The 19,757-nt window shown below is 43.7% G+C and overlaps 1 protein-coding gene across 1 annotated transcript in view; it reads left to right on the plus strand.

Annotated features, from left to right (window-relative positions):
- The window catches only part of LOC135558381 (metabotropic glycine receptor-like), a 123,563-nt gene that overhangs the window by 82,559 nt on the left and 21,247 nt on the right, over positions 1 to 19,757 (plus strand). Inside the window, exons 6-7 of the mRNA XM_064992142.1 lie at positions 2,127 to 2,236; positions 12,240 to 12,478. Of these exons, the coding sequence (XP_064848214.1) occupies positions 2,127 to 2,236; positions 12,240 to 12,478 (349 nt within the window). The remainder of the gene's footprint in view (positions 1 to 2,126; positions 2,237 to 12,239; positions 12,479 to 19,757) is intronic.

A 19,757-nucleotide genomic window follows, 5' to 3' on the forward strand; every position in this document is an offset into this window, starting at 1 on the left:
TTAATAAACAGCTCCTGTTTCTCTACCCTGTCTAATAAACAGATCCTGTTTCACTACCCTGTCTAATAAACAGATCCTGTTTCACTACCCTGTTTAATAAACAGATCCTGTTTCTCTACCCTGTCCAATAAACAGATCCTGTTTCACTACCCTGTCCAATAAACAGATCCTGTTTCTCTACCCTGTCTAATAAACAGATCCTGTTTCTCTACCCTGTCTAATAAACAGATCCTGTTTCACTACCCTGTCTAATAAACAGATCCTGTTTCACTACCCTGTCTAATAAACAGATCCTGTTTCTCTACCCTGTCCAATAAACAGATCCTGTTTCTCTACCCTGTCCAATAAACAGATCCTGTTTCTCTACCCTGTCTAATAAACAGATCCTGTTTCACTACCCTGTTTAATAAACAGATCCTGTTTCTCTACCCTGTCCAATAAACAGATCCTGTTTCACTACCCTGTCCAATAAACAGATCCTGTTTCACTACCCTGTCCAATAAACAGATCCTGTTTCACTACCCTGTCCAATAAACAGCTCCTGTTTCACTACCCTGTCTAATAAACAGATCCTGTTTCTCTACCCTGTCCAATAAACAGCTCCTGTTTCACTACCCTGTCTAATAAACAGATCCTGTTTCTCTACCCTGTCCAATAAACAGCTCCTGTTTCTCTACCCTGTCTAATAAACAGATCCTGTTTCTCTACCCTGTCTAATAAACAGATCCTGTTTCTCTACCCTGTCTAATAAACAGCTCCTGTTTCTCTACCCTGTCTAATAAACAGCTCCTGTTTCTCTACCCTGTCTAATAAACAGATCCTGTTTCTCTACCCTGTCTAATAAACAGATCCTGTTTCTCTACCCTGTCCAATAAACAGATCCTGTTTCACTACCCTGTCCAATAAACAGATCCTGTTTCTCTACCCTGTCTAATAAACAGATCCTGTTTCTCTACCCTGTCTAATAAACAGATCCTGTTTCACTACCCTGTCCAATAAACAGATCCTGTTTCTCTACCCTGTCTAATAAACAGATCCTGTTTCTCTACCCTGTCTAATAAACAGATCCTGTTTCACTACCCTGTCCAATAAACAGAACCTGTTTCTCTACCCTGTCTAATAAACAGATCCTGTTTCACTACCCTGTTTAATAAACAGATCCTGTTTCTCTACCCTGTCCAATAAACAGATCCTGTTTCACTACCCTGTCCAATAAACAGATCCTGTTTCACTACCCTGTCCAATAAACAGCTCCTGTTTCACTACCCTGTCTAATAAACAGATCCTGTTTCTCTACCCTGTCCAATAAACAGCTCCTGTTTCACTACCCTGTCTAATAAACAGATCCTGTTTCTCTACCCTGTCCAATAAACAGCTCCTGTTTCTCTACCCTGTCTAATAAACAGATCCTGTTTCTCTACCCTGTCTAATAAACAGATCCTGTTTCTCTACCCTGTCCAATAAACAGATCCTGTTTCTCTACCCTGTCCAATAAACAGATCCTGTTTCTCTACCCTGTCTAATAAACAGATCCTGTTTCTCTACCCTGTTTAATAAACAGCTCCTGTTTCTCTACCCTGTCTAATAAACAGATCCTGTTTCACTACCCTGTCTAATAAACAGATCCTGTTTCACTACCCTGTTTAATAAACAGATCCTGTTTCACTACCCTGTCTAATAAACAGATCCTGTTTCTCTACCCTGTCTAATAAACAGATCCTGTTTCACTACCCTGTCTAATAAACAGATCCTGTTTCACTACCCTGTTTAATAAACAGATCCTGTTTCACTACCCTGTTTAATAAACAGATCCTGTTTCACTACCCTGTCCAATAAACAGATCCTGTTTCACTACCCTGTCCAATAAACAGATCCTGTTTCACTACCCTGTTTAATAAACAGATCCTGTTTCACTACCCTGTCTAATAAACAGCTCCTGTTTCTCTACCCTGTCTAATAAACAGCTCCTGTTTCTCTACCCTGTCTAATAAACAGCTCCTGTTTCTCTACCCTGTCTAATAAACAGGAACATTACTAAAGAAGTAGGACTACTTCTGTAAAAAAAAAGAAAAGGAAAAGGGAAGTAGAGTATAATGAGAGTAATGTGGATCTCCCCTTCTGTTTAGGTGATGATACTGTACTTCAGCCCCAGCGTGTTGCGCTGTATCCTCCTGAGATGGGTGCGACTCCTGGGCTTTGCCACGGCCTACGGAACAGTGATCCTGAAGCTTTACAGGTTTGCGACAGGTCTACTTTCTAGTACAGGTCATTCACATGGGGTGTATTCATTAGTACATGCCGAATGCAAAATGTTTTGCAACTGCATATTCGGGTAGGTTCTTCTTTGTTTCGGCCTGTTTTGTTCCTAGTGAATATACCCAAGCTGTATAATGCAGAAATCAATCCCATAATATGGTACTGGTACTCCCTGTATATAGCTCCACATTGTTCTGGTACTGGTACTCCATGTATATACAGTACCAGTCAAAAGTTTGGATTTTCTACATTTTAGAATAATAGTGAAGACGTCAAATCTATGAAATAACACATATGGAATAATGTAGTAACCAAAAAGTTTGGTAGGCCATCATTGTAAGTAAACATTTGTTCTTAACTGACTTGTTTACTGACTAGTTAAATAAAGGTTAAATAAACAAATTATAAAAAATAAACAAATCAAAATATATTTTATGTTTGAGATTCTTCAAAGTAGACATCCTTTGCCTTGATGACACTTTCGCACACTCTTGGCATTCTCTCAACCAGCTTCATGAGGTAGTCACCTGGAATGCTTTTCCAACAACCTTGAAGGAGTTCCCACATATGCTGAGAACTTTTTGGCTGCTTTTCCTTCACTCTGCGATCCAACTCATCCCAAACCATCTCAGTTGGGTTGAGGTTGGGTGATCGTGGAGGCCAGGTCATCTGATGCAGCACTCCATCACTCTCCTTTGTGGTCAAATAGCCCTTACACAGGCAGGAGGTGTGTTTGGGGTCATTGTCCTATTGAAAAACAAATGATAGTCCCAACTAAGCGCAAACCAGATGGGATGGTGTATCGCTGCAGAATGCTGTGGTAGCCATGCTGGTTAAGTGTGCCTTCACAGACAGTGTCACCAGCAAAGCACCCCCACACCTCCTCTTCCATGCTTCACGGTGGGAACCACACATGCGGATGTAACAGTTGTTAAAATACATTGTGAATTTCACCAGGTTCATATATTAATATGGATGTTGATGTGTTATTATGCATCCCTGCATCCTGGGAATAGAGTAGTGTTTACTGACATTTTCCCTGCGTCCTGGGAGTAGAGTAGTGTTTATTTATGTTCTGCCCTGCGTCCTGGGAGTAGAGTAGTGTTTATTTATGTTTTGCCCTGCATCCTGGGAGTAGAGTAGTGTTTACTGACATTTTCCCTGCGTCCTGGGAGTAGAGTAGTGTTTATTTATGTTCTGCCCTGCGTCCTGGGAGTAGAGTAGTGTTTATTTATGTTTTGCCCTGCATCCTGGGAGTAGAGTAGTGTTTATTTATGTTTTGTCCTGCATCCTGGGAGTAGAGTAGTCTTTATTTATGTTTTGCCCTGCGTCCTGGGAGCAGAGTTTATTTATGTTCTGCCCTGCGTCCTGGGAGTAGAGTAGTGTTTATTTATGTTTTGCCCTGTATGCTCGTGCTCAGATAATGTTGATGCACTATGAGAGGTAGGCACGCTGTCACAACTTTCGTTGTGGGAAGGAGGAGCGGACCAAAATGCAGCGTAGTTGTGATTCATTTTATTTAATACGGAAACTATACACGATAAACTAACAAAATAACAAACGTACGAAAACCGAAACAGCCCTATCTGGTGCAAAACACAGAGACAGGAACAATCACCCACCAACACACAGTGAAACCCAGGCTACCTAATTATGGTTCCCAATCAGAGACAATGACTAACACCTGCCCTTGATTGAGAACCATATCAGGCCAAACACAGAAATAGACAAACAAGACATCCAACATAGAATGCCCACTCAGATCACACCCTGACCAATCAAAACATAGAAACATACAAAGTAAACTATGGCCAAGGCGTGACAGTACCCCCCCCCCCCAAGGTGCGGACTCCGGTCGCAAAACCTGAACCTATCGGGGAGGGTCTGGGCGGGCATCTGTCCGCGGTGGCGGCTCTGGTGCTGGACGTGGCCCCCACTTCACCGCAGTCTTCCCCCACCTTGTCCGCTTCCGTGACCTCCCAGCCACGGCAACCCTACTTAACAACACGGGACAGAGGGGCAGCTCGACAGAGGGGCAGCTCGGGACAGAAGGGCTCTTCAGACTCCGGCAGCAGCGCCGGACGGGCGGGAGACTCCGGCAGCAGCGCCGGACAGGCGGGAGACTCCGGCAGCAGCGCCGGACAGGCGGGAGACTCCGGCAGCAGCGCCGGACAGGCGGGAGACTCCGGCAGCAGCGCCGGACAGGCGGGAGACTCCGGCAGCACAGGAGAGGAGGAAGGCTCTGGCAGATCCTGGCTGACTGGCGGATCTGGAAGAGTCTGGCTGACTGGCGGATCTGGAAGAGTCTGGCTGACTGGCGGATCTGGAAGAGTCTGGTTGACTGGCGGATCTGGAAGAGTCTGGTTGACTGGCGGATCTGGAAGAGTCTGGCTGACTGGCAGATCTGGAAGAGTCTGGTTTACTGGCAGATCTGGAAGAGTCTGGCTGACTGGCAGATCTGGAAGAGTCTGGTGACCTGGAAGAGTCTGGCTGACTGGCAGAGCTGGAAGAGTCTGGCTGACTGGCAGCTCTGGCTGCTTCATGCTGACTGGCGGCTCTGGCTGCTCCAAGCAGATTGACAGCTCTGGCTGCTTCTTGCAGACTGGCAGCTCTGGCTGCTCCATGCAGACTGGCAGCTCTGGCAGCTCCTTGCAGACTGGCAGCTCCTTGCAGACTGGCAGCTCCATGCAGACTGGCAGCTCCATGCAGACTGGCAGCTCCATGCAGACTGGCAGCTCCATGCAGACTGGCAGCTCCATGCAGACTGGCAGTTCCGGCTGCTCCATGCAGACTGACAGCTCTGGCTGCTTCATGCAGACTGGCAGCTTCATGCAGACTGGCAGCTCTGGCTGCACTAAACAGGCAGGAGACTCCGGCAACGCTGTTGAGGCGGAAGGCTCTGGCAGCACTAAACAGGTGGGGGACTCCAGCAGCGCAGGAGAGGAAGAAGGCTCCGGCAGCGCTGGAGAGGCGAGGTGCACTGTAGGCCTGATGAGTGGTGCTGGCACTGGTGGTACTGGGCCGAGGACACACACAGGAAGCCTGGTGCGGGGAGCTGCCATCGGAGGGCTGGTGTGTAGAGGTGGAAAAGGATGGGCTAGACCGTGAAGGCGTACTGGAGATCTTGAGAGCAGTGCTGGCACAGGACATGCAAGGCTCGGGATGTGCACAGGAGGCCTGGTGCGTGAGGCTGGCACCAACTTCACCAGCCGACTAGCACGCACCTCAGGACGAGTATGGAGCGCTGACCCAGGTGTCATCAAATCCCCAACACGCTCCGTCGGGCGAATTCCATATTTAAAGCACCAACACAGCAACTCCCTCATTACTCTCTCCTCCAATTTCTCCATTAACTCCTTCACAGTCTCTGTTTCGCTCACCTCCAACACCGGCTCTGGTTCTGGTCTCCTCCTTTGCTCCTCACGATAAACAGGGAGAGTTGGCTCAGGTCTGAATCCTGACTCTGCCACACTCTCCCTGAGGCCCCCCCCAAGAAATTTTTGGGGCTCACTCTCGGGCTTCCATCCGCTTCGCCATGCTGCCTCCTCATACCGGCGCCTCTCCGCTTTATCCGCCTCCAGTTCTTCCTTGGGACGGCGATATTCTCCAGGCTGAGCCCAGGGTCCTTCTCCGTCTAATTCGTCCTCCCATGTCCATTCCTTCTTTTGTTGCTCCTGCTGTTTCTTTTGCCTGTTACCACGCCGCTTGATCCTGTTATGGTGGGTGATTCTGTCACCCCTTTCGTTGTGGGAAGGAGGAGCGGACCAAAATGCAGCGTAGTTGTGATTCATTTGATTTAATACGGAAACTATACACGATAATCTAACAAAATAACAAACGTACAAAAACCGAAACAGCCCTATCTGGTGCAAAACACAGAGACAGGAACAATCACCCACAAACACACAGTGAAACCCAGGCTACCTAAATATGGTTCCCAATCAGAGACAATGACTAACACCTGCCCCTGATTGAGAACCATATCAGGCCAAACACAGAAATAGACAAACAAGACATCCAACATAGAATGCCCTCTCAGATCACACCCTGACCAATCAAAACATAGAAACATACAAAGTAAACTATGGCCAGGGCGTGACACGCTTTGTCTGTTGTCTTCAGAAAAGTTGGATTCCTGTAAGCACAAAGTCACACACACAGTGTTTTGTTCATGAAGAATGATGTATATTTAGAGGTTACTCATAAGTGGATGGTGTTGTCAAGATGCAATTGTAATTGTACTTTTTTAGGATGATATTAACATTCTGAATTCAACACGTGGTTACTAGCTAGCTAAGATACTGTATGTGTGAACGATGGTTGATGATTGCTCCACGACTGATTCCAGTCCACTGTATTGTGCGTCTGTTGTAGAAAGAGGCGACGATTCGCAGAACATATTTGTGCTCTGCAAATGTTTTGTATTTTTTGGGGGGGGATGCAGAGAGTGAATTCGGATTCATTAAAACAACCTGATTTCCGAAGTCTCAATCAACCACACACAACGCAGAGCTACAGCGGTGCAGTACAGCACTGGTTACTGGGAGATCATCCGTTCACCTACTCTGCATCTCACCAAGATACAGAGGTTGGGACCAACAATTTCACATTTGGACTATCATCAGACCAAAGGCCAGATGTCCGCTGGTCTAATGTCCATTGGTTGTGTTTCTTGGCCTAAGCAAGTCTTTTCTTATTATAGGTGCCCTTTAGTAGTGGTTTCTTTGCAGAGATTCGACTATGAAGGCCTGATTCACAGTCTCATCTGAACAGTTAATGTTGAGATGTGTCTGTTACTTGATCTCGGTCAAGCGTTTATTTGGGCTACAATCTGAGGTGCAGTTAACTCTATTGAACTTACCCTCTGCAGCAGAGGGAACTCTGGGTCTTCCTTTCCTGTGGCGGTCCTCATGAGAGCCATCATAGCGCTTGGTGGTTTTTGCGACTGCACTGTCATTGCTCTTTGCATATTTGAGCTGTTCTTGCCATAATATGGACTTGGTCTTTTACCAAATAGGGCTATCTTCTGTATACCCCTCCCCCCCACCTTGTCACAACACAACTGATTGGCTCAAACACATTAAGAAGGAAAGAAATTCCACAAATGAACTTATAACAAGGCACACCTGTTAATTTTAATGCATTCGCGTTGACTACCTCATGAAGCTGGTTGAGAGAATGCCAAGAGTGTGCAAAGCTGTCATCAAGGCAAAGGGTGGTTACTTTGAAGAATCTCAAATCTCAAATATATTTTGATTTGTTTAACACTTTTTTGGTTACTACATGATTCCATATGTGTTATTCCATAGTTTTGATGTCTTCACTATTATTCTACAATGTAGAAAATAGTAAAAATAAAGAAAAACCCTTGAATGAGTAGGTGTGTCCAAACTTTGGACTGGTACTGCTCCACATTGATCTGGTACTGGTACTTCCTGTATATAGCTCCACATTGATCTGGTACTGGTACTTCCTGTATATAGCTCCACGTTGATCTGGTACTCCCTGTATATAGCTCCACATTGATCTGGTACTCCCTGTATATAGCTCCACGTTGATCTGGTACTCCCTGTATATAGCTCCACGTTGATCTGGTACTCCCTGTATATAGCTCCACGTTGATCTGGTACTCCCTGTATATAGCTCCACGTTGATCTGGTACTCCCTGTATATAGCTCCACGTTGATCTGGTACTCCCTGTATATAGCTCCACGTTGATCTGGTACTCCCTGTATATAGCTCCACGTTGATCTGGTACTCCCTGTATATAGCTCCACGTTGATCTGGTACTCCCTGTATATAGCTCCACGTTGATCTGGTACTCCTGTATATAGATCCACGTTGATCTGGTACTCCCTGTATATAGCTCCACGTTGATCTGGTACTCCCTGTATATAGCTCCACGTTGATCTGGTACTCCCTGTATATAGCTCCACGTTGATCTGGTACTCCCTGTATATAGCTCCACGTTGATCTGGTACTCCCTGTATATAGCTCCACGTTGATCTGGTGCTCCCTGTATATAGCTCCAACTATACTGTAGTTCCATTCTTCTGTATTTAATTGTATTAGTCTTGTGTTAGTGTTTCATTTTTATTGATGGGAAGGGCTCGTATAAAACAAGAATTTCACAGTAAAGACTACACCAGTTGTATTCGGGGCATGTGACAAATAAAATGTGATTTGGCCAAATGAGAACTTCTGCAGTGTTCTGCCTAGAACTTCCTGTCTTTTCTCCCAACAATTTTTCCCAATGATGCTCCTTAATGAGTTTGCCCTGTAGAGTGCCCTCCAATAAACAGGTTCCTCTCAGAATTGGTCCTGGTTTGCCATTGTTCTATTTTGCTACTTAGTAGTCAAAGTGGGTGGACAGAGGCATAGGTAGCACTTTACATTCTCAATCACTACCTACCGTAGCATAGAGTTCTCTCCACTCTCCTCTGGAAATGACTTGGCTTTCATGTTGGCCTTTTTACATTTCGCAGAGACAGCAGAGAAACAACTCAATCTGATCAAGTGTGTGTAAGAAATTGTTTGTGTGTGTGTGTGTGTGTGTGTGTGTGTGTGTGTGTGTGTGTGTGTGTGTGTGTGTGTGTGTGTGTGTGTGTGTGTGTGTGTGTGTGTGTGTGTGTGTGTGTGTGTGTGTGTGTGTATTGTCCACTCCCACTTCAGTTAATATAGTTTTGTGAGTGCAGAAAATAGGGGGCCAAAGGGCAGCCTGCTACTTCCCCTGACAAAATTACAATTTAAGTTCCTTGTGGTGTGATGGGCTTGAAACCTAACCTTAGTGTCAGTTCAATATAGGAGAATCCCACACAGATATCAAAGATGAGGCAGGATCAATCATGGTCTGTCCCTCAGAGACCCCAGAGGTTGAAATAGCTCCTTATATCTATGCTAATCTAGACCACACTTCAGAGAACACACTGTTGCTAGCTCTTGCAAGGGTCTTTCAGCAGTAGTATAGGAGAAGTAATAACGGAAGCCGTAACACTGATGAATGCTAGCAGTGGTAGAAGGAATAATGCAGTGTAATGAATGCTAACAGTGGTAGAAGGAATAATGCAGTGTAATGAATGCTAGCAAACTGAATTGGTCCACTCACACAGACAGCATCGTGAAGAAGGCGCAGCAGCGCCTCTTCAACCTCAGGAGGCTGAAGAAATTCGGCTTGTCACCAAAAGCACTCACAAACTTCTACAGATGCACAATCGAGAGCATCCTGGCGCGCTGTATCACCGCCTGGTACGGCAACTGCTCCGCCCACAACCGTAAGGCTCTCCAGAGGGTAGTGAGGTCTGCACAACGTATCACCGGGGGCAAACTACCTGCCCTCCAGGACACCTACACCACCCGATGTTACAGTAAGGCCACAAAGATCATCAAGGACAACACCCACCCGAGCCACTGCCTGTTCACCCCGCTATCATCCAGAAGGCGAGGTCAGTACAGGTGCATCAAAGCTGGGACCGAGAGACTGAAAAACAGCTTCTATCTCAAGGCCATCAGACTGTTAAACAGCAACCACTAACATTGAGTGGCTGCTGCCAACACACTGACTCAACTCCAGCCACTTCAATAATGGGAATTGATGGGAAAGGATGTAAAATATATCACTAGCCACTTTAAACAATGCTACCTAATATAATGTTTACATACCCTACATTATTCATCTCATATGTATACGTATATACTGTACTCTATCATCAACTGCATCCTTATGTAGTACATGTATCACTAGCCACTTTAACTATGCCACTTTGTTTACATACTCATCTCATATGTATATACTGTACTCGATACCATCTACTGTATCTTGCCTATGCTGCTCTGCACCATCACTCATTCATATCTTTATGTACATGTTCTTTATCTCCTTACACTGTGTATAAGAAATTAGTTTTGGAATTGTTAGTTAGATTACTTGTTGGTTATTACTGCATTGTCGGAACTGGAAGCACAAGCATTTCGCTACACTCGCATTAACATCTGCTAACCATGTGTATGTGACAAATAAAATTTGATTTGATTTAGCAGTGGTAGAAGGAATAATGCAGTGTAATGAATGCTAGCAGTGGTAGAAGGAATAATGCAGTGTAATGAATGCTAACAGTGGTAGACGGAATAATGCAGTGTAATGAATGCTAGCAGTGGTAGAAGGAATAATGCAGTGTAATGAATGCTAGCAGTGGTAGAAGGAATAATGCAGTGTAATGAATGCTAGCAGTGGTAGAAGGAATAATGCAGTGTAATGAATGCTAGCAGTGGTAGAAGGAATAATGCAGTGTAATGAATGCTAGCAGTGGTAGAAGGAATAATGCAGTGTAATGAATGCTAACAGTGGTAGAAGGAATAATGCAGTGTAATGAATGCTAGCAGTGGTAGAAGATAAAAAGTGGTTTCAGTAAAAGTAGTGTTGCCTGTGTCAGTTACATAATTAGAAGAATCAATAATGAAAGGGATGAATAGCAGTAGTGTCCCATGATGTCTTGATCATTTAATGAACAAATGTATCTTTACCTTTGATGGGTTCAGATTTCTCAGCTTTAAATATTGTTAATCATCAGAGATTTACAATAGAGACGTGAGGGGTGCCATAGTCTAGGGTCTACACCAGAAGTTAATGGGTATCTGTAGGAGGAATGGATAAGGTGGAGGCAAAACAATCACATTGGCAGCCACTGATAATGGTGGAGAGATGTGGTTTTTGTGAGAAAGGGTGTCGAGGTCAGGTCACATTAATGGAGAAGGAACAGTTTGTTGCCCGCATCACTGAACTTCCTGCCAAGTAAAGATGTGATGTTTAGAGAGAAGGAGGAGACTCCACCCAAATTGGGGTGTATATATATACTACCACTGGGGGAACCATGTCTTTGTCTTGCTCAGGGGCAGAACGACATATTTTTGCAAGATCAAATCGGGGATTTGATCTTGCAACCTTTTAGGTCACAAGTCCAACGCTCTAACCACCAGGCTAACCTGCCACCCTGATGGGTGAATAAACTTGGTATACATTTTACTAGGTTCATTTAGAGCCTAACAACCTGTTTGTAACAGATACCAGTTGGTTGTAATCTGGTTGTAACAGAGACCAGTTGGTTGTAATCTGGTTATATATAACAGCCACCAGTTGGTTGTAATCTGGTTATAACAGCCACCAGTTGGTTGTAATCTGGTTATAGCAGACACCAGTTGGTTGTAATCTGGTTATATATAACAGACACCAGTTGGTTGTAATCTGGTTATATATAACAGACACCAGTTGATTGTAATCTGGTTATATATAACATACACCAGTTGGTTGTAATCTGGTTATATATAACAGACACCAGTTGGTTGTAATCTGGTTATATATAATAGACACCAGTTGGTTGTAATCTGGTTATATATAACAGACACCAGTTGGTTGTAATCTGGTTATATATAACAGACACCAGTTGGTTGTAATCTGGTTATAACAGCCACCAGTTGGTTGTAATCTGGTTATAGCAGCCACCAGTTGGTTGTAATCTGGTTATAACAGCCACCAGTTGGTTGTAATCTGGTTATATATAACAGACACCAGTTGGTTGTAATATGGTTATATATAACAGACACCAGTTGGTTGCAATCTGGTTATATATAACAGCCAACAGTTGGTTGTAATCTGGTTATAACAGCCACCAGTTGGTTGTGGTCTGGTTATACCAGCCACTAGTTGGTTGTAATCTGGTTATAACAGCCACCAGTTGGTTGTAATATGGTTATATATAACAGCCACCAGTTGGTTGTAGTCTGGTTATAACAGACACCAGTTGGTTATAGTCTGGTTATACCAGCCACCAGTTGGTTGTAATATGGTTAAAACAGCCACCAGTTGGTTATAAGTTGATTATATATAACAGACACCAGTTGGTTGTAGTCTAACCCTAAAATGACACTATTAGACGTCACGTGCCAAATTTGAGAACAGAAACAACCCTTCTCTCTCTTCTCTCCTCCAGGGTGCTGAAGGTGTTTCTGTCCCGTACGGCACAGCGGACGCCCTACATCACCAGCTGGCGGGTGCTGCGTCTGCTGGGGGTCATCCTGCTGGTGGTGCTGTGGTTTCTGGTGGCCTGGACCTCGGCCGTGTGTCAGACACCTGACCGGACATCGGCCCTCATCGATGTGGGCCTCACCCCCGACGGGCTGCAGTTCAGCATGTGCCTGCTGGACCGCTGGGATTACATGATGGCAGTTGGTGAGTTGTGACGGAATTGTGGACCTCTTGTCAATACCCCTAGTCAATTACCAAGTGGGCAAACTAGTTGAAATGACATTGTTAAAGCAAAAAAATTATTGAAATTATCAAATAAAATCCAGCTTTATTTATACAGCACATTTCAGATATGGAATGCAACAGAATGTGCTTCACAATAAATAAATGATTAAAAAAACAATGAAAATGAAAACTGAAATATTTACTACACAACAAATTTAGGAGGATAAAAAAACAAGATAATAATAAAAAAACTGAAAGACTAAAGTACCCGAAGGAAAAGCAAAGCTAAAGAGGTGCGTTTTAAGATCTCTTTTAAATATGTCCACAGTTTCAGCCCCCCTCAGGTTCTCTGGCAGGCTATTCCAGAGGCTGGGGGCATAGTAACTAAAGGCTGCCTCTCCATGCCTCTTGGTCCCCTCAGGTTCTATGGCAGAGGGCTGGGGGCATAGTAACTAAAGGCTGCCTCTCCATGCCTCTTGGTCCCCTCAGGTTCTCTGGCAGAGGGCTGGGGGCATAGTAACTAAAGGCTGCCTCTCCATGCCTCTTGGTCCCCTCAGGTTCTCTGGCAGAGGGCTGGGGGCATAGTAACTAAAGGCTGCCTCTCCATGCCTCTTGGTCCCCTCAGGTTCTCTGGCAGAGGGCTGGGGGCATAGTAACTAAAGGCTGCCTCTCCATGCCTCTTGGTCCCCTCAGGTTCTCTGGCAGAGGGCTGGGGGCATAGTAACTAAAGGCTGCCTCTCCATGCCTCTTGGTCCCCTCAGGTTCTCTGGCAGAGGGCTGGGGGCATAGTAACTAAAGGCTGCCTCTCCATGCCTCTTGGTCCCCTCAGGTTCTATGGCAGAGGGCTGGGGGCATAGTAACTAAAGGCTGCCTCTCCATGCCTCTTGGTCCCCTCAGGTTCTCTGGCAGAGGGCTGGGGGCATAGTAACTAAAGGCTGCCTCTCCATGCCTCTTGGTCCCCTCAGGTTCTCTGGCAGAGGGCTGGGGGCATAGTAACTAAAGGCTGCCTCTCCATGCCTCTTGGTCCCCTCAGGTTCTCTGGCAGAGGGCTGGGGGCATAGTAACTAAAGGCTGCCTCTCCATGCCTCTTGGTCCCCTCAGGTTCTCTGGCAGAGGGCTGGGGGCATAGTAACTAAAGGCTGCCTCTCCATGCCTCTTGGTCCCCTCAGGTTCTCTGGCAGAGGGCTGGGGGCATAGTAACTAAAGGCTGCCTCTCCATGCCTCTTGGACCCAGGCTTTCGGAGAGTTAAAAGGCCAGTGACAGAGGACCTGAGGGTGCAGTGTACAGTCATTGTTATCATATATGAAATTATAAGTACCTCACGTCACTCATAAAAAGACGAAGCAATTAGCCTATTAAATGTTTATCTAACTCCATAAAGATAATTAACATAAACAAGCGTTAGGCAATGAGATGACGTTGACTAGCAAGAATTGGTCTGGGAATGGTCTATATCAAAGACAAATATTGAATTAACATTGTACAATTCATGGATTCACATGCAAGGCATAAATTAAGATAAGCATTAAGAAGCATTACAAGTCATTATTCCAAGCAGGACAAAACACGATTAAAGAGATGCTTACTAGGCCAGAGTCCTAGAAGCCTAGTAAATTCCTACAAGCATTTCGCTACAAGCAATAACATCTGCTAAATATGTGTATGTGACCAATAACATTTTATTTGATTTGGATTTGATGATGAATTGATCATACAACCTTCCTCCGTGACTGGAAACACGATAAGAGAAAGAACAAAGGCATGTAATTCCATTTATAGCATCTGACGATGTAACCTTTCAACCCAAAACCAACCACCATTAAACAGTCAAAAAAGACCAAGTTTACAGTAACCTCAACACCTCCTGGCCCAATCTCCACATGGTGTCACAGCATTTAAAGGCTTGTGGTGGGGGATGAGACCAATGGAAATAAGACAGAATTCCTGGACCATAAAAACATTTGCATAGAGATCATACATCTAGACACAGTGCCTTTGGAAAATATTCAGACCTGTTGACTTTTTCCACATTTTGTTACGTTACAGCCTTATTGTAAAATGTATTAAATAAAAAAAATATCCTCCTCAATCTACACACAATTCTCCAGAATGGCAAAGGGAAAACAGATTTTTAGAAAGTTTTGCAAATGTACAAAAAAACAAAAACTGAAATATCTTATTTACATAAGAATTCAGACCCTTTGCTATGAGACTCGGAATTTATCGAAGGTCAGACTCGAAGCTCAGGTGCATCCTGTTTCCATTGATCATCCTTGAGATCCTTGAGAACTTGATTGGAGTCCACTTGTGGTAAATTCAATTGATTGGACATGATTTGGAAAGGCACCCGCCTGTCTATATAAGGTCCCACAGTTGACAATACAAGTCAGAGCAAAAACCAAGACATGACGTTGAAGGAATTGTCCATAGAGCTCCGAGACGGGATTGTGTCGAGGCACAGGTCTGGGGAAGGGTACCAGAACATTTCTGCAGCACTGAAGGTCCCTAAGAACACAGTTGCACCATCCCTACGGTGATGCTTGGTGGTGGCAGCATCATACTGTGGGGATGTTTTTCAGCAGCAGGAACTGGGAGACTAGTCAGGACCGAGGGAAAGATGAACGGAGCAAAGAACAGAGAGATCTATGATGAAAACCTGCTCCAGAGTGCACAACGACTTTAAGCACACAGCCAAGACAACACAGGAGTGGATTTGGGACAAGTCTCTGAATGTCCTTGAGTGGCCCAGCCAGAGCCAGGACTTGAACCCGATCAAACATCTCTGGAGAGACCTGAAAATAGCTGTGCAGCAACACTCCCCAACCAACCTGACAGAGCTTGAGAGGATCTGCAGAGAAGAATGGGAGAAACTACCCAAATACAGGTGTGCCAAGCTTGTAGCTTCATACCCAAGAAGACTTGAGGCTGTAATGGCTCCCAAAGGTGCTTCAACAAAGTACTGAGTAAAGGGTCTGAATACTTGTGTAAATGTGATATATATTATATTTTTTATATACATTTGCAAAAATGTCTAAAAACCATTTTTCTTTGTCATTATGAGGTCTTTTGTGTGTAGATTGATGAGGAAAACATTTTTTAAATCCATTTTAGAATATGGCTGTAACGTAACAAAATGTGGAAAAAGTCAAGTGGTCTGAATACTTTCCGAATGCATTGTACTGTAGCATCAGAGTTATCCTCAGGGAACAAGTTTCAGATAGAAACCAGGATAATATAGTATTATTCTATCATATAGTATTATTCTATAATATAGTATTATTCTATCATATAGTATTATTCTATAATATAGTATTATTCTATAATATAGTATTATTCTATCATATAGTATTATTCTATCATATAGTATTATTCTATAATATAGTATTATTCTATAATATAGTATTATTCTATCATATAGTATTTTTCTATAATATAATATAGTGTTATTCTATCGCATAGTATTATTCTATAATATAGTATAGTATTATTCTATCGTATAGTATTATTATATAATATAATATAGTATTATTCTATCATATAGTATTATTATATAATATAGTATTATTATATAATATAGTATTATTATATCATATAGTATAGTATTATTCTATCGTATAGTATTATTATATAATATAATATAGTATTATTCTATCATATAGTATTATTATATAATATAGTATTATTATATAATATAATATAGTATTATTATATCATATAATATAGTATTATATCATAAAATATAGTATTATTATATCATATAATATAGTATTATTCTATCATGTAGTTTTATTCTATCATATACTATTAATATATCATAGGCACCTGGGAATCCAAAAATGGGGAGGTTGCCCTCCTTTCCCCCACCCGCACTTCGCCAGAGCGCACATACAGGCATCATTAAAAATCATTTAGCTGTTTGAAAACCAATTTCTCCAGAATTTTGCTTAAGAATGGGAGGTTGGAGATTGGTCGAAAATTGCTAAGAGCTGAAGAATCTAGATAACTTTTCTTCAGAAAGGGTTTCACCATAGCAGTTTTTCGTGCCTGTGAACAGGGAGAGATTAACAATAGCTTGCAGTTCTTCAGATATGCTATTAAAAATGTTTTTGAAGAAGGTGGTGGAGATAAACCTGCCTTCTCGATTTTAAGTTGTGATATCACTTTCAGTCAGGCAGGTACAGGGCAGGTAGAAAGGTCAGAACTGGGAAGACTTGAACACACGCTGGTAGGACTTGACAAGACAAACACACAGGGTAATGAGGGAAGATTGGAGACACCTGGTGGGGAGTGGAAACAAGCACCAAGACAGGTGAAACGTACAGAAAAATGGGTCTGTTCCTTATAGTTCTAACTAACCATGTATAGGTTTAATCCAAGTTTCATTTAACTTGTCAAGCTAGTTAAGAACAAATTCTTATTTTCAATGACGGCCTAAGAACAGTGGGTTAACTGCCTTGTTCAGGGGCAGAACAACATATTTTTACCTTGTCAGCTCAGGGATTTGATCTTGCAACCTTTTGGTTACTGGTCCAACGCTCTAACCACTAGGCTTCCTGCCGACCCTTGGATAATGTTAGTTTAAACATAGCTACACCCCACACCTTTGCCTGCTGTTCTTTTGATTTCAGCGTGTGGTTTTTGAGTTGTGGTAGTTTGAACAGCGCGTATCCCGCCCTAATTGACGAGTGATTTATTGCCACTTGACAAAACAACAGTGTTTAAAATGTCTAAGTTTTAAAAAATAAGATAAGATACTTGTTTTTTTTTAAATACAAGTAATATGATGTGTAGATAGCAAATGTTTTGGTTTTTCAATATATCACAAAACAGTTTCTGTATATTGGTTATTGATTTGGACACTTTAAAACTGAGTTTTGACATTGGGCTATTTATCAATGTCTTGCCAACAGGAAGCAGCGACAGCATAATTTTCAACTTAAGTTTAGCAATCATTTCCAATGGTATTGTACTTGATCAGGTAAAAACTGCTGAAGGAGTCCAAAAATGTGCTGTGATTTGATTTATTTTGATCATATACCAGGAATCACCAAGACGGGTTGGCCCTATACTCATCAGACTAGGCCATCATTTTTAATGTGTATATATATATAGAGAGATATTTTATGTATAATGTGTATATTTGTATCAAGCAGGGCACATTTCAAAAAGAAACCTAGGTCTAAATATGTCTTCCCTAGTAAAACAAACGTAAAATAAAAATAATATCATCGCCACTGCTGCTGCTATTGTTGTTGTTGTTGTTTGTTTCATCATTCCTGATGCCAGATTATCGGTGGAAATTCAAATGGACTCTAATCAGTCTAAATAACCAGTTCAAATAGGAGAAATGCCGAGCCTCTTCTCGAGTGGAATGTGACAGGCAGCTGAGGATCAGGACATATCATCTAATCCCTGTTTAAGTGGATGGATCTCTGAGAGGCGGTAAGCTCTGCTCTGTCTGAGGACCCTGAGAGAGATATGGACAGCGATGCGGAGAGTTTTTTCAACAAGGAAAATTGGAAAGGGAAACAAGGGAGGGGGAGGACAGCTCAGGTAAAGGAGGAGGGAGGACAGCTCAGGTAAAGGAGGAGAGAGGACAGCACAGGTAAAGGAGGAGGGAGGACAGCTCAGGTAAAGGAGGAGGGAGGACAGCTCAGGTAAAGGAGGAGGGAGGACAGCTCAGGTAAAGGAGGAGGGAGGACAGCTCAGGTAAAGGAGGAGGGAGGGCAGCTCAGGTAAAGGAGGAGGGAGGACAGCTCAGGTAAAGGAGGAGGGAGGACAGCTCAGGTAAAGGAGGAGGGAGGACAGCTCAGGTAAAGGAGGAGGGAGGACAGCTCAGGTAAAGGAGGAGGGAGGACAGCTCAGGTAAAGGAGGAGGGAGGGCAGCTCAGGTAAAGGAGGAGGGAGGACAGCTCAGGTAAAGGAGGAGGGAGGGCAGCTCAGGTAAAGGAGGAGGGAGGACAGCTCAGGTAAAGGAGGAGGGAGGACAGCTCAGGTAAAGGAGGAGGGAGGACAGCTCAGGTAAAGGAGGAGGGAGGACAGCTCAGGTAAAGGAGGAGGGAGGACAGCTCAGGTAAAGGAGGAGGGAGGACAGCTCAAGTAAAGGAGGAGGGAGGACAGCTCAGGTAAAGGAGGGGGAGGGCAGCTCAGGTAAAGGAGGGGGAGGACAGCTCAGGGAAAGGAGGAGGGAGGACAGCTCAGGTAAAGGAGGAGGGAGGACAGCTCAGGTAAAGGAGGAGGGAGGACAGCTCAGGTAAAGGAGGAGGGAGGACAGCTCAGGTAAAGGAGGAGGGAGGACAGCTCAGGGAAAGGAGGAGGGAGGACAGCTCAGGTAAAGGAGGGGGAGGACAGCTCAAGTAAAGGAGGGGGAGGACAGCTCAGGGAAAGGAGGAGGGAGGACAGCTCAGGTAAAGGAGGAGGGAGGACAGCTCAGGTAAAGGAGGAGGGAGGACAGCTCAGGTAAAGGAGGAGGGAGGACAGCTCAAGTAAAGGAGGGGGAGGACAGCTCAAGTAAAGGAGGGAGGAGGACAGCTCAGGTAAAGGAGGGAGGAGGACAGCTCAGGTCGCTGTTGACATAAGGCATAATAAGAACATTGTGCATCTTCACAGGGAAGGCAGAGACAGCTAGTGAACCTGTACATATACATGGTGGAGAGGTCGGTCTGCGGTGCAGGATAGGGGAGTGCAGTGTGGGTTGGGAGTAGGCTGAAGGGCGATACCCACTCATCTAAGGTGCTATCAGGTTTTTTTAAAACAGTTTTATTTGGGGCTCTATAATAATTCTAATAATTATTTTGTAGTTAATTTAAAAAAAGTGTTGATCATGTCTGTGTCAGTTCAAATGAATTTTCCCTCCTACCAGCATTTACAAACAGCTCACCATGCATACTGGTTAAATACTAAGTATCTTATAATAAGTCGTTGTGATTTATGAATATTCATGAATAATAATACACTCTAATCACTATTTATAAATTATAATCTGCAATCCGACATGATTCCCATGTTGTCTTTGGTGTTAATTATTGAAGGAATGTAAATCAGGCTTGCTGTTATGGGCTCCAAACTAACAGTGAGTCAGACAACGGGGTACAGTTCTGAGAACAGTTCTGAGAACATAGAATAAAGGAAACATGAGACTGCCTTACAGTTCTGAGAACAGTTCTGAGAACATAGAATAAAGGAAACATGAGACTGCCTTACAGTTCTGAGAACAGTTCTGAGAACATAGAATAAAGGAAACATGAGACTGCCTTA

This window comes from Oncorhynchus masou, chromosome 17, assembly GCF_036934945.1.
Source record: "Oncorhynchus masou masou isolate Uvic2021 chromosome 17, UVic_Omas_1.1, whole genome shotgun sequence".
NCBI lineage: Eukaryota > Metazoa > Chordata > Actinopteri > Salmoniformes > Salmonidae > Oncorhynchus > Oncorhynchus masou.